At 32.2% G+C, this 25651-nt stretch overlaps 1 protein-coding gene across 14 annotated transcripts in view; it reads right to left on the bottom strand.

Moving 5' to 3' along the window:
* The window catches only part of LOC106662262 (disintegrin and metalloproteinase domain-containing protein 11), an 880166-nt gene extending 858216 nt beyond the window's left edge, over nucleotides 1–21950 (bottom strand). For all 14 annotated transcript variants that reach the window (XM_014386216.2, XM_014386212.2, XM_024225839.1 and 11 more), the window contains exon 1: nucleotides 21612–21950. In XM_014386216.2, coding sequence (XP_014241702.2) covers nucleotides 21612–21699 — 88 coding nt within the window. In that variant the 5' untranslated portion in view covers nucleotides 21700–21950. The remainder of the gene's footprint in view (nucleotides 1–21611) is intronic.
* Between the last annotated feature and the right edge of the window lie 3701 nt (nucleotides 21951–25651).

Below are 25651 nucleotides of genomic sequence, written 5' to 3'. Positions count from 1 at the left end.
CATTAATAAAACATGAAAATAGCCTAATAGAGTTTCGTGGTTGCTTTCCCTCTTCAAGCATTTTCCTGCTTGACATTCAGTTTACTATTTTCAAACAACTACGATACACAGTATATGATTTGTTTCAGAAATAACTTTTTTCTATTTATTGTAATTATATTTGTGCCGTGTTGTTTTATTTTTAATATTACATAACAGTTCTAGTCTAGATAAATATCCTCCATTCACATCCAAATATTGCCTAGTTTTAGTATAAATTTACAAGAAAATGTGCTTATTTTCAACGAATGAATGAATTTTGCGGTTGAAGAAAAAAGCTTTTCATTTATTAAATGGCAGTTTCAAACGGGATCTGAGCTTTTAAGAAGAACCTTTTATCAACTGTTACAGATATTCTGGAATTGTCTATATGTATAAAACAATTCCGTGACTGACTGACAGACAACACACAGACCAAACAGCTGTACCTAAACGGATAAAATGTCGACAGTGTGCATTCCTATAATGATATGGATAGCCGCTAAGAAAGGATTTTTTGAAATTCCAGCCCTAAGGGAATCATATCGAAAAATTTTTACCTCATATATAGACCGAAGTGAAATGAAAAACAGAAGAATTTGAGAATCGAGACATTATATTGGAAAGCATTAGAAAAGTACGGTAAAACAGAGTCCCTCGTGAACTAATTGATTAAAAAACAGCGAGATTAAAAGGATCAAGAGGGATAAATCACGTAATAGAATACATTCGTTTTATTGCCTACGTTTTGATCAAGTTTCAGTCATATTGACCAACAATTCAATTTGGATAAAGAGAATATTAACATCAGTTAAAAATAAAATATTTAATTGGTCGTTTCCAACGTTTGTGACACAATTGTAGATCAAATAACCTAAGTAAGCAAATATAACTGGAATAATCTTTGGGTTGCTATTTAGTTTACTAATAATGTTGGGTATAATATAATATATATTTATAATTTGTCTTCAAATAATTGTAACATTTAAATCTATGAAACAATCTATGTTTTGACCCTATGATACTGGTTGTAATGAACATAATGAGGATGACGTAAAGTCAACACGTTTTCTGCCTCCTAAAAACGTGATTAGGAAGGTCCAATAATCTTCAATTAAAAATATTAAAAAAAAAACATTCCGTTAATAATCCTTTTACTGTGCACACAAATTGAAAAACAAAGACAATTCGACCTTTTCGAAAATAAAATAGCAAATGATGTAACAATGAAAGAAATTGGCACTTTTAGGCCAAAGCCCGCGTGTAGATGCAGAGAAAGTTTGTTTGATTTGTCCCATCTGATTGAAGGCCGCATTTCCTTGGCTACAGAGACTACTATACAGAGAGCATTGCAACACCACCCGATATGAAAATTGTGCTTGAGCACGGCACCAATATCTGGGTCCACTGTTCCGGTTATTGGAGAAAACAGAGTTGTTTTATGGTATATAGTAATGGATAGGGTTGTGCCCCTAGCGTGTGTTGAGAATGTATTTATTGGCGTGAATATGCAGGGTGACAGGATCTACGGCGGAATTCTGAACACTCTATCGACCAACAATTATATTTAATATATAATAAGTGTAATCCACCACCCTAACAGAGGCGGCCACAAGGACTACTGCACCTCGACCTGAATAGACCTGTTGCACACCCCTGTTATTTATAACTCACTGGTCAGCTCAGGTTATTAATCAGCCTCCATAGCTTTGCCAGTGGCTCCTTAGGGTAGAATCTTGCTTGTGGTTTATCTTGTCCTAGTTGCAAGAACCTGCACCTACACAGACATTCGCAGAAACATAGAATGTATCTGCGGTCTCCTCCTCTTCCCGGCTATCTGCACAGAGTTTCTTCTGTCTGTACTCCTATCCGGTGCATGTGCTTTCTTTAGTGGCAGTGCCCTGTCAGGAGTATAACCAGAATCCTGGTTCGGTTGCGGTTGCCTTCGAGTAGTTCCTTTGTAAGGTTTGCGGATGGTCCTTCTATGAATCTCTTCGCGTTCCTCGTATTTGCGGTATTATTCCACCAGGTTTTGGACTCATTAAGGATCCATTTTAAGATGTATCCTCTTTTGTGGCATGATGCTAAGACACAGTAGGATTCGGAACCCAGAGAGACATGTTGGCCCCCATTTTTGCCAACATGTCAAACTTTTCGTTGCCTTTGTGCCCCGAGTGTCCAGGGACCGATGCCAGGGTCAGGTCATTGGTGTCGCTGACTTCCGTCAGGACCTCCATGCAGTTCCAATCACTCTTTGCCTTCGTCTCGCATGACCCTAGGGCATTGTGCTGCCTGGCTTTCAGAGAAAACGGCTGTCTTCCGAGAATGTATTCCTAGCTTTTTTATTTTTCTGGCGCATTGCTCAATCGCCATGATTTCAGACTGGTAAACTATAGCATATTTGCCTAGGTTTACCGGCAGTTCGGTCATTGAGTTCATCCCGAAGATCCAGCTCTCGTACCCTTGTCGGTTTTGGAACCTTCAGTATACCAGAAGGAGCTTGTCTTTAGCGATGTTTCTTTGACCCATTCTTCCCGTTCTGGTATCTGTACTTTGTACGTTTTAGTAAAACGTACTTTGGAGTAGTGGCATCAATTGGCATGCCTAGACTGGCATCTGCCTGTACCTCGTCCCTCAGTTTCTATTGTTTATTTACATGGCCTATCCTTGCACATGGTTGTCCATTTATGAGCTTGCGTGCTGCTGCTCTGGCTTCTCCTTGGATTAAAATGTGAAGTGGTGGGAGGTTTAACAACACTTCTAGAGCTGCAGTTGGCGTTGTGCACATGGATCCAATGACACTGAGACAGGCTTGTCTTTGGGTGCCACTTATTAACCTTACTGCTTTAGCCTGAAGAGGCCACCATCGACCCGTATGTCAACATTAGTCTTAGGACGAAGGTAGCCATAGGGACATTTTGGAGATAGACACCAGTTCTTGGCGCACAGCCTTCTGCACCTCCCCCAGGCAATATTCACCACCCTACCTGAATGAATGGTATGTAAATAATGTTTCGTTTTAAGAACTGCATTCGTTGGGTGCTGAATTGACCTAACGGTTGACATCTGTGGCTGGACAGGTAAGGCCGAGCTCTGCCCCCAGAATGCCACCGCCCGAGGTGAGTGATGGTAGAGACCTGCCGGTAATTTACTGTAAATTACAAAAGCTGGCATTGCCGTAGGACCGCGAGAAGTCATAGGCTCAACATTGTACACGTGCGCGCGTATGTACATGCATGTGCCGATTTGAGCGTACACAAATTAGCAATCAGTAATGGATGTGAAATCGGAGATAACAAAGAGCGCGATTATATTTATAATTTTCCCTATCACACATTCAAAACAAAGAGAATTCATTTCTTTTCTAAATTTGTTGCCCAATATAATCTCTCGATATTTCACAAAATTAATATTTCAAGAGAGAAATAACAGATAGTAATACAAATAATTTTGACAATAGAAACCCTCTTCCAACACCAAGTGACTTCTAAAGAAACGACTTTTTTGAGCTAATTGCTTAGCAAGTCCGTGCTCTGAGTTAATTTACTTATGAAACCTCATTATTAACAGTTAATTAAATAGAGACGGCTGAATTCAGCCTTGACAGTTGCCGTTATACATTTCTATATTAATTTTCGCCAGGGAGTCCGCTCCATTTATTTCATGATAAGAGTCACAGAGATTGTTCCTGAACTTGCATAAATAAAAGCGAAGATGCCAGCTCTAAGAAAATTGTTTTAAACTAATTTCATTCTCTTCATAATAAGTGTGGGAGAATCTGTATGTACGTGGAAAGTGTTATCTTTTACAATGCCAACAACGATTTCTACGTGGGGGAAGTTATAAAGGTAGAAATTGTGCACAAACTACAACACCATGTAACTAGTTGAACTTTATGTGTTACTTTATGCTATGTAAACAGAATTATAAATTTAGTTTTTCGTAGAAATTTAATAATTTTCTGTTCAACAATTTGCTTTTGTTGATGTTCTATGTGGGGTTTGAGTGGTGATGAACCTGTAACGTAAGTCTATCCTTGCTAAATAGAAAAATGTTGAAATGCGTCTGAAATAGCAACACAAAAAGGACAACAAATCAAAATTTTAAGTAACAACCCAATTGAAAAATATTCTCATTCAAATATTCAAATTAGAAATAAATTACCGTAGTTAAAATACATTTCATTGCTAATATAAAAATAGGCCTTTCTTAAGATCTTTTGTATTCACTTATTTTTCTGAGTTATCATTACTACAAAGACATTTTTCTATTTACATTATTTACGTAAGGATTGTCAGATTTACTGAATTTCACTGCTGTACTAACTTTTTCTTGGATTTCATTACACCCTGAATGTCCTCTCTTGTACGACTGCTTATTTGTTGTACTGGGTTTTTGGAATTTGACAGAATAAATTGTTCTCAACGCGTTTCATGGAGGGCGAGACCTCTACTTACGTCCCACTAGAAAGCATTTCCGCGAGACGAAATGAGGGCTATCTTTCTAGAGCACAAACGCTCTTTTAGACACTCACCTAATATCTGCGATTTATTGCAGACCCTTTTCATTTAATTTATAAATGCTACCCTCGCTCTGAAGGGCTTGTTAAGAACCAGGGCTGAGATCATCCACAGTTTTGCCAACAAATTAAACCGCAAGCTGGTCCCCTCGGGGTCTTACAACTCTTACCGTCAGTAATTATTTTTTAACCAGAGGTGGAGGTTGTTCTCTTGCTACTTTTTCTGAATCCTTGTAAACAGGTAAAATAATTATAGTTAACCGCTTTGCATTACCTTATTTCGTTTAATTAATTTCCAAATTATTAAAAAAATTGTACTATATATAATGTCACAAATCACGAAATAAAAACAACTCAGTTTTCTTGAACACATAAAAAGTTTTCAACGTAATCTTAGCAGTAGTTTAATTCACATTTTTGCGACTTGATAGTTCACATATTTTATCTTTTGGATTTAATTTTTTCTGCATTTTTATCATATAACATTATCACACGAATTATTAAAAAATCGGGAATATCCTGTTTTTTTACAAAGAATGCAACAACAAAAAAAGAAGAGAAAATGTTCGTTAGATTATAAATTTTAAAAATCACACCGATATTTTTATACATCATTACAGACAATTTCAATTATTTATAACGATAAAACAGAAATATTCAATACCATTTTTAATAAATAAAACTTCATTATTACATTGTATATAGTAATTTTATTGTTTATATCTTTACAGTCTTAAAGGAGTTACTTAAATGTTTTAGCAAGGAATTTCAGAAATTTCTTCAAAAGAAAGCCAAATAAGGTAAGTAAATTGTGGGACGTTGAAATTTTAGAATTCGGATTGGACAAGTGTTCAGATGGCTTCATATATTTTCATTAATTAGAGAGTTATATCCTTTCTAGACTTTTTAGGAGTTAATAAAACTTTCTTTCACGTCTAATGTTAAGTCATACATGAAAACCATCCTCTAATTGCGTTAAATATTATGTTAATTATAATTATAGGTCATGTATGTATGATAACGTTTAATGGTTTTGTATTTTGTAGTTTTCTGGTTTACCAAATGTGTTCAACGAGAATTTCAAAAGACGTTTTATGGTATTTCATGTTGAACAAAAATCAAGGGTTGTACGCTTCCGTTTCCTATAATTGACAACATCCTAAAAAGCACGGCTTTGGGCTTAAAGCGGCATTTGTTGTTCCGGGGGAAATTGACAGGTGACAGCTGTACCGACCACTGACAAATCGTAAACCCTTCGCTACAGCATTCGAACCGTGTCGGAAGGTAATGGTTATTCCAAATTACATGAGGCCGTGTGGGAACGTATGTATTTATATATGTAAAAAAATAAATGGCTGTCACCGTTTCGAAATTGCCCTTCAAACGTTTGCAAGAGGAAAAACTTGAAAAGCCATTTTTTTATATGATTCACTGACAACAGCTAAGAAAGTAGAGTAACCGATGAATCAATACGAAGAAATTATTGCTGATATTGTCAAATTTAAGAGGATGACAAGTGTAAATTATTATATAAAATTATTGCAATTATTGTTGTAATGTTTGAAAATAAAAATTTTTCAGATTAATTCGTCAAAAGCAAAATTAAAATGAAGTACAATTCATGGTGTAAGCATTTTTAAATGAAAATTGACATACTTTGGATTGATTTATGCTTACTGATAACAAGATTTTAAATTCAATAGTAATTAACTGTTAATTTCATCACTTTCAATAGTTATGTGTAAAACTATAGAACATATTAGAGAAAATAAGACTATATAAGCATTGGCGTTAAACATTTTATGATTCTAAATGCTAAACTTATCAAGCTTGGAAATCGACCAAAATGCATGAATATAACACTAGATTTTCAAATAAAATAACGAGAAAAACAATAGTATATTGCCCTAGATCAGTGGTTACCAAAGTGGTCCCTACGGACCTCCAGGGGTCCCCGGTATCATTCAGGGCGTCCGTGGAAAATTAAAATTGATTTGGGGGTCTCTGAACAACGTCAGGGGGTCCGCGCAAGGTTTAATATAAAATAATATAATATAAATAATAATATAATATAAAACAGAAGTACGTTGGTTATCTAAAAGTGCATGTGATTTTATGCGCCCTTTGATTCAGTGTTGGAATTCCTGGAAAGCAAAGACAAAGATTTACGACCCAATTTAATTAACTCAAAAAATGACATACCCTATGTAACTGATTTATTTGCCAAATTAAACGAAACTAATTTGAAACTACAAGGTGACCAATTAAATTTAATCAAAACTAAAAGCGTAATATCTGCGTTTGTTGCAAAACTTTTTCTGTACAAACAAAACTTGAGAAGAGGAGAATGTTCTCAGTTTCTAAATCTTTCGAAATTGTAAATTAGAGATGAAGATTTGCTTTCTTAATGTCAACACTTAACGGCTCTTCATACCTGAACCAAAGATTTGAAGATATTCTTCACTTGGATATTCCCGACTTGGTGCTGAACCCTGGACAAACTCAGATCCCAAACACAGATGAATCCATACTAATACAGGACTTATTGAAATATACACAAATGAGGAACTTAAACCAATGTTTGAACAAGGATACCACAAATTCTGGTTACAAAAACAGATCCCAATTTTATATCCTGCATTTTTGGTTATTGTACAGAAGTTGTTGACTGTTTTCCCATATTCCTATTTGGTAGAACGTGGATTCAGTGCTGTTATGAACCTCATCACAAATAAAAAAAGAAACCAAATAGAAATTAGTGATGTTGGGGATTTGCGGTTGCTACTCACAAACATTGAGCCGGACATATATACACTCATAACATCCCATCACGTTCATCCGTCATTAATTTTTTTATATTTTATTTTAAACAAAAGTAATTAATATTATAATTTATATATATTTATAATTTATAATTTCAATAAATACTTCTTCAACATTTTTTTTTATTTGTAATTTTTATACTGTGCATTTATGTATGTCGCTTTTTCACTTAGGGGTCCGTGGGCAATTTTTGACTATAAAAAGGGGTCCATGGGTCAAAAAGTTTGGGAACCACTGCCCTAGATAAACCTACAAAAATTGTATTATTCCATATCCAATTATTTGTGATTTACTACTACTGCAAAATTGTTCACCAAAGTATTGATACAAGAAAATTTAATAACGTAAAGCATAACATGAAGAGATTGATAAGATTATTAGTAATAATTATTCTCAAAATTTTGTCAAATTCTGGCAAACGAATTAATTATATACTACAATTAATTTTGTTTTTGCACAATGGATAAATATTGTGCATGTACTATGTTAACAATAAAGTATACTACCTATCTATTAATGTCAAGCTACATTTAAAAAAAGTGTTTAAAATAAATAAATTTGCGTGTACAAAAACGTAAACAATAGTCATTTTAACAGTGATTTAAAGGTATCTGTTTTAGAATTCCCAAGAAGATTTTTTCCGCAGACCATAGTTTCCTGGAAAAAAATCCTTGAGAGATACTAGTAAGTTTTCTGTATATTTGATGGTATGAATAAGATAACACGCGTTTCTTATATACGGAAGGAAAGCTTCAACAGCCTTTTAGCAGAATAGCTTAGCTGTTTGTACGAATGGTTGTTATTTTAAATTGTAAATGTTTGTATTGTTTGAAAGTTAAAAGAGTTTTCTACATGTTCGTCTTAAATATTCTTATATATTTTGGAATTATCATAGCGCATGATAAGTTAAGCGCATCTCTTTATTTTGCTGTTACGTTTCAACAAGTGTTGCAAAACCGGCAACCATGCTGAGAACCACATGGGATATTTTATCTTTACAATTAGAGTCGGTTACAGTTAAGATATGTACTTCTGAGGTAACCTGCTGCCCTGTTTTTGCTCTTCCCGGGTACCGTCGCCAAAATTTGTGAATTGCCAACACCTCGTCTCGTAAGACGTGTATGGAAAAATGCAACGTCTATATCGAAAAGTATTAAGGCGATAAATCAATGCTCATCTCCAAACAGGGCCCTCACCGGAACCGTTTTGAAAGGTCTACTACTCCCCTCGGCCGCATAGAACATAAACGACGTATACGATAAATTTCCGTCCTCTCTTTTATGTGCGGCTTCCTCTATCCGAAATAACTCATTTTGACCAAACCAGAGCTAAAGCTATATTTAGTTTCCACCTCTGATTTGGTTGGTAGAATATTCAGGATATAAAAATAGTTTTGTGTAAAATCGATACTTGTAAGTACTGCATACAATATAATTCCCTTGAAAATAATAAATGTTATAAATGATAACACTAAAGAATTTAAAGATGTGCAAACAAGGTAGGATCAAAACTTTGAAAATATACAATCTATTGGGTTGTCCGGAAAATAATGCAGGATTTTGGTATTAAACAAAAAAAAAGAAACTAGCAATGTTCTTTAATCAAAATAATTTCCCATACTCTCAATACATTTCTCCCAACGTGTTGGTAACTTATTAATTCCGTCTGAGTAGAATTCAGAATTTTTAGAATTGATAAAGTCAATAAATGCATTTTCCAGTTCCGTTTGATTTTTGAATATTATGTGTTGTAAGTAGTGGTCCAGGTGTCTAAAAAAATGGTAGTCAGTAGGCGAGAGGTCCGGAGAGTAGGGTGGGTGAGGCAAAGTTTCATAGCCAAGCTCCAATAATTTTTGTGACGTTACACGTGACACATGTGGTCGAGCGTTGTCATGCAACAAAATGGGCCCTTTCCGATTGACCAAAGAGGGCTTCATTACTGCCAATTTCTGATGCATGGTATTAATTTGGTTACAGTATGATTCAGCATTGATGGTTTCGCCAGGATTTAAGAAGCTGTAGTGTATTAAACCAAATGAAGCCCACCATACCGTAACCATTACCTTTTTTTGATGAGTTGGGGGCTTTGGAGCTTCTCCTTTGTCGAGCCACTGTCCAGAACGTCTAGTGTTATCGTAGAGAATCCACTTTTCGTCACATGTAACAATTCTGGCCAGAAATGGGTCATTTTTGTTTCGACAAAGAAGTGATGCACAAACATCAAAGCGCTGATTTTTTGGCGATCGTTTAATGAGTGTGGAACCCAATTTTCGAGTTTTTTCACTTTTCCAATCGCCTTGAGGTGGTCAGCGACGGTCGTTTTACTGACTTTGAGTTGCTCTGCAAGTTCTCGAACAGTTGTTTTGGGGTTTTCTTCCACCACTGATCGCAGAACATCATCATTAAGAGAGGAAGGCCTTCCACGACCTTCTTCATCTTCAAGGCTGAAATCTCCCTCCCGAAATTTTTTAAACCACCTTTGCACAGTGCACTCATTAACACAACCCTCGCCCCAGACTTGGTTAATGTTTCTAGCCGTTTGGGCTCCGCTTCGGCCGAGTTTAAACTCGTAAAAGAAAATCGTACGAAATTCTCGCTTTGACATTATAAGGATGACTGAATTATTTCCAAGTAGCGGAATGCTACAGAGGTAAACAAACAATATCATTTGGAAGAGGATTAATAAGTGTTGACATTCATACAAATGAGTAATCCTGTAAACGTAAACAGAATATTTTATATAGATTTTTTTTAATGAAAACTTAAAATCCTGCATTATTTTCCGGACAACCCGATAGTAACTATAACAAAGGATTAAAAACGATAGTAAACAACAGCAGAATGGTTGCCGTTTCCGATCATTTTGGACTCTCCTTGCAGTTTTGGCCTGACAGACAAATTTCGTCTCCATCTTTAGTGATGGGTTGGTTGTTGTGTCACAAATTATCATAATTGTGAGATGTTGGATATTTAACGTCAGTGGAGAATTCTTGAAATTTTACTAAATGTTTGTTTAATCAACCTTTGCTTAATATGTAATATAGACGAGAAGATATATAATTTTCTGACTATTTGTCTCATTTTCCAATTGTCTGTGTTAAATAGTTCGAATTAGTATTATTTAATATATAAATGATACAGGTGATATAACAGCGCTGTGTTCAGAAACAGAAACACGTCTGACAGGCCAAAAAAGCGACTAGAAGTTTCTAAAATGAAACGACGAAACATATACAACTAGGGATGCACACCACAAGAGTAAATTTCAGAATAGTAAAATGCTGAAATAATATTAAATCATGAAATTTAGTTTACTAAAAATGGTTCTAGTCGAACCAAAGTTCGTCCATCATAAGCAATTTGATTTAGTGATAGCACTTTGATCATAAATGGTAGAATCGTACTTAGTTGTTTTAAAATATACATGACCAGGTGATTAATTTTCCAGCACGTTGGTTCAACATTTCATGTACTGAACACGTGGTGTATAAGGTAACTTTTCCTTAGGCCTGACAACATGTGATTAAACTAAACAGCACATGTAAAATGTATATTTTCACACAAATGTTTTTCATAGCAAGATAATACGTAAAAAAAATCATTACAATTATCCATTCGACTACGATTTCAAATGATATGCAACTATTTAAATGGTGTACATATTAGTGTTAATAAAATGTTTTGTATTCCGTCATCTTGCAAAATTTGATTTCACATCAGGTATTAATGTGAATTAGTTTGCGCTATGTGCGAAATCTGCTTCCAAATATGATATATTTGCGTGATAAATCTACTCACTATCATAGAATAAATATTTAAGGAAAATTAAATTTTAAAAATTCTAACGATCTAAAGTAACGATATTGGCCAACCGATTTGCCAAGATGGTTCAGGCTGAAACTTTTGACTTTCCAAGAACTAAGAAAAGTGCTTTCAACTTAGAACTTCAGTTTTAGTTTTAAGATTGCGGGGGGTATTGACTTTTTCCTATATTGTGTACGGAGATTTCAAATTTAAACCCTCGCTTCATGAAACCTGGATAAAGATACGGAAAAGAAATACACCGTACGAAAAAATTTGAATGATGTTAGAAATCAAACTGTTGCCTCACTATGTTAATGAGGCATTAACTGTATTACCTTGACTGTATAACATATTTTTAAAATGGAACGCATTTTTAAACAAGGGACATAAAAATTAGGTACATTTTGTCATTGAAGATGATTGATTTATCGTGGCACGATAAAGAAAATGTTTTTCTGAAACCTACATCACACCAGACCGCATCTCACGATTTTTTGAATAATTATCGATTAACGGTCACTAAACACCACACACAGTCCTAATTAATTTTTGTAAAACTCAATTTTCCAAAATTGTCTGCGCCGAAGTATGCCAATCGAATGATGATCCCTAGGAAAAATATATATACGAAAATTGCAAAGGGGTTTTGTTTTACGACCGTTCAAATGGCCGTTCTTAAAAACCGTTAAAGCTAACGTCCACTTTTAAGCGAGCAATCGATGAGAGAGCAGCAGGAGAGAAACAATTTCGAAAAGTACCATTCCGAAGTCCTAAAAATAATAAACCGACGCCTAAGACCCAATACCTAAAAAAAAGCACTTTATATTCTCTAAACGGGTTGTGGGATAACGGAGGATCGTAAGTCAAACGAAAACGGGATTACGCGGTTGTTTTATTTTATTTACTTTATTTTATTTTTTTGAAACCGTTATTAAAATAAAACAGATCAATATATTTTTTCCTTTTAGTGCTTTTTTCCCGTTTTTGAAGTTTAATTTAATGTTTTCAGCCTTTAGATGAGATACGTGGGGGAAGGTTTTCCCTCAGTCTTCAAGCCCACATTCAACCCTTTGATTGTATGGCACTTGATAATGATGAAAAGAATTTTCGAGTTTATTTTTGGGGGACTGAAGGGCGTCAAAGGAGCTAACAATTACATTTTATGGATTTTCATTTCCTAGCCAATCCGCCGCAGCCGCCCTCTTCCTCCGCTAGCTGCTCCTCGGTTATTTTAATTAATCTGAAGACCAAGGCCGGATATCCAATATCGACATAACAATTTAATTTAAGGATTCCGATATGGCAAAAAACTTGAGAATTTTGCCATGATCACACATTTTTTCTGTACAAGAAAAATGTAAATATGCATTAAAAAATGTCAATGTATTGACACTCATTCTAACTACATTTTCCAATATTACAAAACAAACAAAAAAATTTTTGTCAAAATAACCGAACATTGCACATTTCAATAAAAGTTCGTTTCCTTTCTTATATTATAAGACAAACAAAAATGAAAAATATATTAAAAAATGTCGTCTTGCTAATGTGTAAAAATTTAATATTAAATTTGTAATAAAAGAAATATAAGAAATAAATGCTTAGTGTTTTCTAAATTAAAAACAATTTAAAGTTTTATGTTATTTTTGAACAGTTTAATTCTATATGATGGAAACATTACGTTATTGAAACAAATAATCCTTATTAATATTAAAACACTATTGAAAATAATAACCACAACTTCTACACTGTAGGAAATATTTTATATTTCGTAAAAGTTGAAAAAAAGGAAAGTTTGAATATGACAAAATTGTATATTGTCACGCCCAGCCAATTAACTACCCGTCCTTTAAAGGCATCCAACTAAAAATGGATAAGGGCGGGCCCCTGGGCTGGTATGGGGCGAGGTGGGGAAAAACAAAAGGAACGAAACAAGACCCCTGGGAGCATGTCGGAATGTTTTTAAGATGATTTTATATAACACAAGCATGGGGTTGTAGCACTAATAAAGCAATAAATTGTGTTGTGGTTTACACTTTACATAGTCTCTTATTCTCGTTAGTCATCAATTTTCTGAACTAGGTACAACACACCATATCATACCTATAACTACTATAGGATTTATAATATAATTTTTATTTTTAGAAATATTATGGAAAAGCATGGAAAATTCTAACAAATAAAAATATAAACATTTAATCATGTTTTTTATAGATATTATAAACTGATGTTATAGGCATAGAGAAAATATAAAACAAACGAACAAACAACTCAAAAATAGGGCTAAATCATTTAAAGAAATTTAAATATCAAATCAACATTATAACCATAAATTTGAAAATTGTGACGGTAATATTAGAAAAAGTGAAGAGTATTGAATAAAATATTTAATCAAAATTGCAAAAATAATGGAGTTACAAAAATTAATAATGCTAACAGGGATATTATAAAAATTCATGACTTCAACTCCATTGAGAATGGGGTTCCTCAGGGCTCTGTATTATGACCAGTTTAATTTTTCGTATATAAACGATGAAATATGGAGGACATTAGACTTAAAAACAAAATGACATTGAACAAACAAGTCGACTTAGTGTCCGAGTGGATCTAAGTCACGATAGCTCAAGTGGTAGAGCAGTGGCGTATTTAGCCGAGGGTCATGGGTTCGAATCCCGCTCGTGACACTGACCTTTTTATCTCAACTAATACCTTACATAAAAATTAATTAATTGAAAAAGTTATTCAGTCAATCGGACCACGAACACTAATGAATTTAACAAGTAAAAATGAAGTATGTCTTCACGAAAGCTCTCCGTGACCATTTCATTTGTCGCCGAGAATCGAATAGATTACACGACATTTGAAAAATGACAAAAAGAAGAGAAATTTCGAAAGATGGGATTGAGATGGGAAGTTAGTTTCCGAGAGGATCGAAGTCACGATAGCTCAAGTGGTAGAGCAGTGGCGTATTTAGCCTAGAGTCGTGGGTTCGAATCCCACTCGTGTCACTGACTTTTCTATCTCTATCAATACCTTACATAAAGATTAATTAATTAAAAATTATTCGACCGATCGGACCACGAACTCTAATGAATTGAATTCATAATTTTGTTGATGCAAAATAATTATAGAACTATTATTGAAATTTTATTTTATGATTTTATCTATTTTATGTACTAATGTAATATGCTGTTGTAAAATAAATAAAATTGGTGGAGAAAAAACACATGTACAGTGTAAATTGGTAAATGCGACATTAAGAATCAATAGTCTAAGACCTAGACGAAAACCGCAACTGACAGAACCCGCAAACTCAAAAGTGTTTCTCAGCCTGAACATAATGCAACATCCAGATTCTCACTAGCAATATCTCTGAATTTGCGAAAGCCACCAATTGAAATGGGGCCCTCATAATATTGTACATTCCCTTTATCGGATTTAACAAATACCACACGTATTACTCTTATTGGAATCAAATCGTATTTGGTCTTCACGCATCTTCTACCATGGGCTGGGAAATAAATATATTGATGCCGACATATGTAGAAATTGAATCAGAAGTTACCAACTATAAAATTAACGTTTCGCTGAAAGTACCATTCTTTTGTATTAATATTAATTAAAAATAGTACTCTCTCTCTCTCTCTCCTCTCTCTCTCTCTCTCGCTCTCACTCTCTCAGGAGTTATAAAAAATTAAAACTCAGATTATCTAAGACATTTGACTATTTTTATTAAATTGTTATATAATTATACTTGTCCTACTACATAGCAGATCCAAAATATCAAATACTGATCAATCTGACAACATATAATCCACCAAAATAAAAATAATAATGCTTGTAATTGTTTTTAAAAAAATTGTTAGAAAATTACTCTTTTATACTTGTGAATAAATAAGTCAATTTCAATTAGAAAAACAGTAGGAACACGAATAAAATCGGAAAAATAGTTATTTTCAAAAATTTTTAGATTTAGCAGTACCGTTGATTCAAGTCGCGTGTACGCGTTTCGATGTCTATACCGACGATAAAAAAAACTCAAACTTGAATAAGAAATAAAACGTGAAAGGGAAAATGCTTAAAAAGGCCGACGCGACCGGGGCGGGCCGTCCGGAGGGAAGAACATAAATGATAAGAATATAAATAAGCTTCCGCCTTTGTTGGAAAAAGTCGAAAAAATTAATGCGGCCCAAGACAGCGCTGTTATTTCCCGGCAATTGACAGTTGACAGTCAAGATTCCGTCGAGTGACAAATCCTATTCGAAAAAGGCGTTCACGTGCCTGGAGATTGAGCGCCACCGAAAGACCTGTTCCTAAACGTAAAGGGAAATTTACTTTCGAAATCAAAGATATCGATTATCGCTATATACATTTCAAGAAATGATGAAAAAATAAATTAATTATTTCCTATGCCAGCTTTATGTCAAATTTAGTAAAGCGTTCAATAACAATATCTGGTGGAAGACAGTAGCCTGCATTCCTCTTCTTGTCATAAATATTTCAAAGTTAGATAATTGTGTCTTAGGACACATGAAGTTTACACAGTTCATGAAAATGAACGACACGGTCATTAACATCAGATTTTTATGTGAAAATTCGATCATTTGCTTCATGGAACCTCCAATAAATACACTGAGAATGCCGAAAAGTTTAATTTTATTCCGCAAAATACCTATAAATAAAAATACCTATAAAAACTAATAAGTTTTACTAATATTAATAACAAATTTTTATTAAAAATAACTTTTTAGGCATAATAAATAAAATATCAATGATGTGGGACAAGTTAGACACACAATAAATTTTGTTCCCATTTTATTCCCATTATGTTCCCATTTTCTAAATTTCAGTTATTGATAACGATCAGCATTTAAGTGAACTTGAAATAATTGCTCCACCAGTTTTCATCAGATCTTAATTGAACATCCCAACAATATATCTAAAATCCTGTTTTTGCACGACGATTAGAATGGAGTACGAGAATAAGATTAAGCCAAGTGTTTCATTAATATTCATTCTGGTTGATAGCAAAGTAAACATTTCCCATGAGAGAGCTATTTCCTTCCTTTTGAATCGTTTTGCTCGAGGTAGAAGCAGGAGAGGATAAAGAAGCTTATTATTAAGATTTTAGTCCAAACCGTAGGACATACAAACCATTAAATTATTAATTCCCACCGATTTTAAAAGTCAGTTTTTATCCATGCAGCTGTTTTAATAATTGCACATAAAATATACTTAGTAGTCAGACTTATAAGTCTGAAATATATCTTAAACTGTCGATTACCGTAAAATAAATATTAAATAATACTTGTTATGTCTTAATGTAAGAAATTTCCTTGTGGTTTTTTTACATAATAAAGTAAGTACATTATTGATTGACATTTACTTGGACGTTTCATAAATTTAAACCCATCATTAGTAATCTTGTATAGTATTAAATTAATAATTTATTATATCCATGTTGTGTGTAAAACGGTATGACCATCATCTACTTGCCGACAGACCGCATGATGGAAGAAGGTTACCTATTAATTTAATTTGATATATATATACATAGCTATCAATAGGTAAACTTCTATCTCGGCCATGCGGTCTGTTGGCAAATGCAATGTTCATATTTTTTAAAATACAATATGGATATAATAAAGAATTGATTTAATACTAACAGAATTGCTGATGATAGAGAAAATTCCCGATACATTCAATTAAATGTTAATAAATAACGTATTTACTTTATTCTTTAAAAAATGGAAATGTCTGACATTAACCCATTAATTTGAATAAGACATGAGCTTTAAAAATTCCATGTTTTCAATCAAACAACTTTAAAATACTTGTTCCGTAACAAATGGATCAATTATTTTATTCGAGTTAATGTAATTATTGTTCAATTGTTATATGAAAGTTTTGAAATTAGACAATTCAAATAAATATCTATTATTTTCCTAAAATATTTAAAGAAATTCAAGTTGATAGTTACGTCATTCTTGTGTATAACTGGAAAATATATAGCAAAATTGTAAATCGTTAAAAAAAAGTCTGAGAATAAAACGTAAGAATTAATTAAGAAAATTGATTAAATAGCATTTAAATGAAATTTTACATTTTAAAGAAACACTAAATTCAGCTACGCATGTTTAACAAGTACTAAAAATTAATTAAATATTCGTTCCCTTGTATTTTTTAGATGAGGCAAGAGAAAAAATCGTGTTCCTCCACTGTTGCTATCCCGAGTTGATAATGCACAATGTTTAGCAATATTCATTTTAAAAATTAAATATTTACTATCCTCGTATTTAATGAATCAACAGTACAACAAAATTAACTTATTTACGAGTTGGGAATCATTATACTGAAATATTAAAAGGACTACATGAATTGTTTAACCTTTTGAACTTTTAAAGTTACAGAAAGAAATAGACAACCGGTTCGCTTAACTACGTTTATTTTGTAAGAGAAAATGAAGGAATCAAACGTTTTCCTTATTTAATCTAGAAATACAATGTTGGGATTAGCAGAACAATTTTTCCACAATTCAACATACAATAACTAATAACTATAAATTTTTTACAAGTAAATAAAAAAAATTATGTAAAATATTTCAAGGGCATAATTGCAAATAACTACATAATTAATCATTTTAAAACGCGAACTAAGGATAAAAATTAAAATCAAATTATTAGGGGAAAAAAACGACAAATTAAAGTTAGATTGTTTGGATCTGATTATAATTATGTTTTTTAACTAACTTTTAATTTTCAACAAGGTTCCATCAACTTTATTGTTTCAATTTTCCTATTAGGATAAAAAATTAACTTATTTTAAACGTAATTAACCCGTAAGTGCAATGTATATTTGTACTCTTTTAAAATGAAGTTTGACCCATTTGTGGGTATGTAAATTGCGTAAAAAATATTATTTAATGGTTCTTAAAAATTGAATTAACCGAAAACCTAGAAAGTGTTCGTGAATGTAATAATATTCAAAAAGTTCAGTATACAATGAACAAGATTTATTGAATCAACCAACCTTGAAAAAAGAATCATTTCCTCGTTTACAGCCTTTCTTTTAAACTATTTCTCCATTTTTAGTTTTGAAAAAAAAACTTTATAACCATACAAATTAAGCACAACATGTAATTAGATAATATTAACAAGTACAGTGTAATTTTAGTTTTTAACGAGCTAAAAAGTCGAGACGAACGGTTTTCTTAGTATACTTCAAAACAAAAGAAACCTAGCGTTAGGTTACTAAATATGTCAAAGGAAACGCTATATTTGTTTCAACTTTACAATACACGAAGTGTAACCTTAATTAAAGAAAGGTTCTGTTTGAAGAAGGAACGAAAAAAAGGTCTTTTTAGGACATAAAGGACGCCAGGAGGACGGCTACTGGGAGTTCATTAGGTTCAATCGACGTTCTCCCCGTTCCATGCCCTACTAACATTGTGCGATATAACAAAGTGTTTATTAGTGTCCAAAAGCCGAAAGAATTCGCGGTTAAGCGATATTTTATAACATATTTTTTATACTATCATCTCATTTTAATTAAAGACTTAACAGATTGATAAAATTGGTGCCAAAATAATAGGAGGCAGGGGTAAACAAATTGATTTATTATACGTGAACCAGTCTAAAAAGAACAGAAATGTAACACCTAACAATACGTTTCGTATCTAAAAATTTTCAAAAAAAAAAATTAAATCAATTGCACCGATTATGCATCTAGAGCAGACAATGACCCTCAAAACTTTAAAACAACGTTAACATTCCACAAATAAATAGAAAGTTAATTAAATTAAACACAAAAATTTTGAAATCGGAAAAAAAGAAAAAGTATGTTATATTTACATTTATGCAAAAAATTAATTAATTAAAATTAATATTTTATAAAAATTAAAAATATATTAATTAACATATCTTTGAAATCTTGTTCAACTCAAGTACAATTTACGAAAATGTTTTAACATGGTTCAATTTGAAAGATTAAAACATTACATTTGAGAAGAAGCCATTACTAGATTGCGACATTCACAAAAGCAGATATTTCATACTTTTTAAAAACATTACATTGTTAATATATACGGACAACTGATGTGACATGAGCTTTTTATTGTTGAAATTTTACGTAGATAAGGGGGAAATTCGAGAGATAAAATTGAAATGAATGAAGCCATTTATTTCAATAAACACGATTCTTCTCGGGAAAGCTGGAAAAATTTATTTCGTATAATTTCTCTAGAATAAAAAAGGAATTATTGTTAATCCATTCTGTATATCGACTCTGAGGGGGAAAACAAATCGTTACCGCTCGTCAGAATCTGCTGAATCTATTTTGAAAGCTAAGTTCCTAGACAACTCTTTAACGGGAATTAGACCTTATTTACAAAATCATACTAAAAAACGTAATTATTGAGTTTTTGGTACAACACTACACGTTAAAAAGTTTACATTCCGAATAATTTTAATACAAAATGTACTAACAAATTAAGCAAAAAATACCTAAATAATTGGCAAGTATAGGTTAAAATAGATACATAAGTTAAAGTATAGATATATAAGTGTATCACATTAAATTCCTTTTAAAAAGTCGCAAAGTTTTAGCGTTCCCTTGAATAATGTAAACGTTTCGAAAAAAGTACTTACCGAAGTAAAATCGAAGATTTTTATATGACAAGTCGATAGTTCTCTTTATTGAACCTCTTTATTGAACTAAATATTACGAGAATGTCGAAAAGTTTAATTTTATTACGCAAAATAACTATAGTATATAAATAAAACCTAATAAGTTTTAAATAACAAATTTGTATTAAAAATAACTTTTTAGTCATAAGAAATCAAATATCCATGACTATGGCAGAGGTTAGACATACAGTAAATATTGTTCCCATGTTATTTCACTATAGACAAATAATTACATTTTCTAGATTTCAGTTATTGATGACTATCAGCATTTAAGTGAACTTGAACGAAATATGAAATAATTGTTCCACGATTAATTACATTTTCTAGATTTCAGTTATTGATGACTATCAGCATTTAAGTGAACTTGAACGAAATATGAAATAATTGTTCCACGATTTTCGTCAGATCCTTAAGTGAACATCCCAACAATATATCTAAAATCCTGTTTTTAGACGATTAGAACGGAGTACGAGAATAAGGTTAAGCCAAGTGTTACATCAATAGTCATTCTGGTTGATAGCAAAGTAAACATTTCCCATGAGAGAACATACTATGTTCTCTATTGCATGTTAAAAAACGTAATTTTTGAGTTTTTGGTATAACACTACACGTTAAAAACTCTACAATCCGAACAATTTTAATACATAATGTACGAACAAATTAAGCTAGAAATGCTCAAATAATTAGCAAATATATGTTAAACTAGATACATAAATTATAAGTAAATAGATATATAAGTGTATCAAATTAATCCCTTTTAAAAAGTCGGAAAGTTTTAGCGCTCCATTGAATATATAACAAATACAGACTAACGGTATTAAAAATGTATTCCTCAGGTTTTTTCCCCAACTCGAAAAAAATATTTAACAAGATTTAATGACAAAGATATTTTCTTACATCGTTAGTTTCTAATAAAATTTAAAGTGGATCTCATGTTAAATACCAGAAATGTTTATCAATTAAGGTGTATCATTAATGTTGTTCAAATGAATTCAATCGAAAAAAAACATTGTCTCACTACAGGAGATAAACCAATAATTTTCAAAGCATGTTAAAAAAATAATTCAAGTTCCCGCTGTAAAAAAGTATATGAATCATAATTTTACGGTTCAAATAAATTGAAGGTATTAATATTTTTACATATTTTATTTAACGATTGATATTAGAATTGTTCTCTCATTAATTCATTTTTTTTAATCAATTAAAGTTTATCGTCTATACTATAAACGTTAACCCATTTGCAAAAAAAAATCATCTTAGTAAATTAAATTTATGGGGTAAACCAACCACTTTTCAGGCGTGTTCAAACAAATAATTCAAGTTCTGACCATAAATAATGTAACAATGATAAATTACGACTCTAATGTAATTTTTAATACGTAACTATCATAACTTAACGTTTTTGAACATTTAATTCCTCCGTATATCAGGGTTTTTTTGGTCAATCAGAGAAAATATAAATAAATGAAAGTAGATATAATGCCAAATAAATACCATTAAATGGTATTTAAAATGTTTTACGTACAATTTGATATTTAAATTTGAAATTTTAGATTGTCCCTTAATTTTTTTTTCATTGGCTGTTAAGTTCATTAGTAAAAAAGTAAATCTTACATGAATAGGACTTTCATTTTTGTACAACTACTATAGTTTTTAATTATTTAAGCACGAACCGGCTTGTTCTTACTTTTTTCGGAAATGTCTGCCATGGAGTGTAATAAGGGAAGCCACTGGATGTGATGATAATGGAAGAAACAAGCATACCTCTTTTTGTTGGAGAAGCGGCAATACGCCTCGAGATCGGGTCCAGCCAAGACAGATGCAGTGTGCAAACGAGTATCCAGAGTCGCATGGTCCGTCAGTGTCCGGTGTCATGTCTGGCCATCTAGACTTTTATGGAGAAAAGAGGGCTGGCCATTCCTCTCTTCTTATAAAATCTCCGATTTTGGCTTTTTCGAAATGGCACCTATCGCTTTTTGATCTTCGCCTCTCGCACTTCCTCCCTCTCTCTCTTTCTCTCTCTCTCTCTTGACTCCTGGAGATTTTGGGGGGTGGGGGACCTGGGCTAAACGCACACCTCACGCCGTCTGTGGCCAGTCAATATCTGAGGGCGGGATGAGAGCGAGGAGCGCCCTCTGCCCAGGGATGGCACCCCCCGGGTGGTTCAGCTAACCGCTCCCAGGGGCGGCACCTCCCGCCGCCGGGGCCGGGACGCCACCCCTTGACCTGTTAACCCCCAAACCGAACTGTTACAAATGTTACAATCCTACCCATAAATCATCTTCAGACGTTTCTATACAAATTTCCAATTAGAATTTTGAAAAAAATATTAAAACACGAAAATTAATTCACAACTTTACAGTATCATTTGCTTGAAAAATTAAACGTAAGCGATAAATTTTCTACTGACTGACGAGATTTCTTTAGTCTGAAACTTCATGTACATCTTCGCAGACACACATCAACTTCATATCTGAGCTAATTTGTTAATTCAGTAATCGAATGAAAATACTCTCAATTTATATCAAGTAATAGACAGCCAACAATCAACTTCAACAATCAAGTTTTCTTCCCTTGTCTCGCCCTGGGGGAACCGCCTTAGTGATCACGGTAACCACGTACCATACCAGGTAACTATTAGAGAAACCTCAAAAGAATTTGTCCCGCCACAGTATGATATTTTGCTAGGGTCCCACAAGGTTCAGTCCTAGGACCAACCTTGTCCAACGTAATATATTTATATAAATACAATATATAAATTATATATAAAAATATAATATATAAAATATAATACATAAATGCACTCCTCGTAAATATTTTTTTAAGATTAACACAAAAAGTCATCTAACAATAAGCACTCCTATAAACTACATCATGAAATGTTAAATGTCCCTTACATTAAGGATGATATTAAAAGGTTAACCAGCTCCTTTTTTTACATAGCGTTGAGAGTATAAATAGTAAAGAACATAGGGAACAATAACCTCTCCAAAAATTGGAAACATAGACGGATCAAACACATCTTGATAAAAGCCTTTTGTAGTTATTTAATTACTTAATTGTTAAAATATTTATCTATTTAATTATTTATGTATTTATCTATTTTTTAAAGTAAATATTATTTATTCGTTTTAGAAATTGTAATAATATTCTACTCAAACAAATGCGTTGTGTTCTTAAACCGGTTTACAAAAATATTATTTTATTTAATCTTATAGTTTTTTTTTTCTTCTTTATCGCCACTGTTTAATTAGGCAAACTTAATCTATTTGGAAGCATATTTAAACTCCTCAGGCACTAGGAAACAATGGGCCTAGTCATATTCCCCGACAAGACCCTTGTACTTACGTTTTACACATCTATGTATGATATTATGTATTAAAAAAACTCAATCTTCAGACCGGACTTGAAGACACTCCCATGACCCGATAATGCGTAAAACTTAAACAGTATTTGCCAAGTTTTACTTTGCGAGTACCATTGTTAATAATGTAAGATATGTATTAGCCCTTAATTTGGTTATAGTATGTATCAGACACACACCTATGTTATAAACATTATTGTCTTTTGCCTCATAAAAGTTTTACTATTAGAACCTAAAACACTTAGGACATTTTCGATATTTTGGACAATGATACCAACAAAATCAAAATAATTCCATTTTATAATTTTGTACCAATTTTAATTAATTACTGTATTGAGATGTTACTTTTTGCTTTTTTTTAAATCAAAAATCTACTCAATTTTAAATAGCCCTTCCATTTTTATAAATGCTGTTTAGAGATATACCGTCCAGGTTTGAATTGCCAATTACACGTTTCTCAAAAGAGACATTTTATACGAGAAAGGCTGAGGGAGAAAATTAAGGAAAGATCAAAAAGAAAAAATAACGCCTCTAAGAACATGACATCAACGTGTAGCATGGGGATTTTATTATGTATGATAATGAATATGATGATGAATAATTATTCAGAAATCGTGAGATGCGGTCTGGTGTGATGTAGGTTTCAGAAAAACAGTTTCTGTTGTTGTTAAATGTAAACAATATTTGTAAATCCCAGGCCCTGAATATAATCTCAATAAAGATCGAAACGTTGGCACGATAAAGAAAATGTTTTTCTGAAACCTACATCACACCAGATTGCATCCCACGATTTCTGAATAATCATCGACTAACGGTCACTAAACACCACACATGATGATGAATATTAGTAGAAATAACTTTTATAACAAATCGTAGTTAATTGCAATTGCTGTTGTTACTAGGTAGATCAATCATGGACTTTGACCCGATTATTCTCGTTGTTTAATATTTATGCAAGATGAAAACAATTCATAGAATGGCAGACTTAATATAAATAATAAAGTTTTGAAAAGTTGAGAAAGCATTATATCATTCAGTCAATTAACTTTATTGCATAGAAAGCCGTGCCTAGATTTCGTAATAAAGTAGTTGCCTTTATTAAGCTTGGCTTGCATTTCGTTACTTCATTCCAGACTTTAATATCCAAAATTGACGAAGGAGCTTACTGTAAAACTGCATTTATTAAGATATACAAAATAAATATCCTTAAAGATTTTTTAAAGTATACCTCTATCGTTGATGTAAAACTAAATTTTTTCCATACAATCTATTTATCTATTTATGTTGAAAATAGTAAGAATAATAAGATTCATTTCAGTGTTGTAAATGTATTTAATATTAGGAAAACTACTCTTATATTGAGTATTGTTAAAAGGTTCTATTTACTCGTAAAACAAAGATTTCTCTTTTATTAACTTTGTTCTGCAAGTTTTTGCTATGGGCCTTAAATGAACTTTTTAGCATGCCTATGTCCTAGCATACATTCCCATATAACGGACTTATTTTTAACCTACTGGCCGACGTTGTTGGCAATTTGGTATGACATAAAAGGGGTCAGGGCCGGTAGTTTTCTTGTCTCAACTTTCATGTCCAATTATTCATTTTTGCAGAATGCCAAAAACTTAATTTTTAAGTTAGAAAAAACTTACGAAAAAATAGAAATATGTTTATATGAAAGAATCAATATACTTAATCGTTAGTTACTTATTTAGAAAATTAAATAAGTACTTAATCCGCTATAAATATGAATAATGCAGCATGTTGTACAAAATATCAGCAATGAATTATTTGTATAAAATCACTCAAAAACAAAAAATCGGACACCGGACGTATTTTGTACTTTATTTCAAACAATATGAATTTTTACATTATATTAATTAATTACAACATACTTATTTTAATATAAACCAAACTAAACAAAATCCGAAATTCATGAGTTTTAATCAAAAATATTTAATTATAATGATTTGATATTAAATAACAAAACTAACGGAAAATCATTAAGCAACAAAATAAATTTAACTAACAATTTATTACTTTTTTTGCATTAAGAGAAAAACTAGGTAAGAAATTATTAGGTTAAAGTTTTGGTGAATATTCTTTCAAACCTTTAATTTTCAAAAATTAAATAATTTTTATTAAAACTCATGACTTTCTGATCTAGTATAATTTGATTTACATAAACATAAGTATGTTGTAATTATTATAACGATAAAGATACATATAGTTTAAAATATACAACAAAATACGAGTGTCCGGTGTTTTACCTTTGAGTATATTTATAAAAAAATATATATTTATATAATAAATTTTATTTTATTTAACTGATTCAGATTCAATAGGAATGTAGTTGTGACAAAAGCGTAATTATTTAAACAAAACCAGTGAAATGTTTGTTTCTGATTTCAGCAAAAGGCTGCGCTCCTGTCATGCTCCGGAC

Source organism: Cimex lectularius, unplaced genomic scaffold (assembly GCF_000648675.2).
Source record: "Cimex lectularius strain Harlan isolate CLEC.00 unplaced genomic scaffold, Clec_2.1 scaffold3, whole genome shotgun sequence".
Taxonomy (NCBI): domain Eukaryota; kingdom Metazoa; phylum Arthropoda; class Insecta; order Hemiptera; family Cimicidae; genus Cimex; species Cimex lectularius.
Note: the sequence above shows the minus strand (reverse complement) of the source record. Positions and strands in the feature narration are given on the sequence as shown.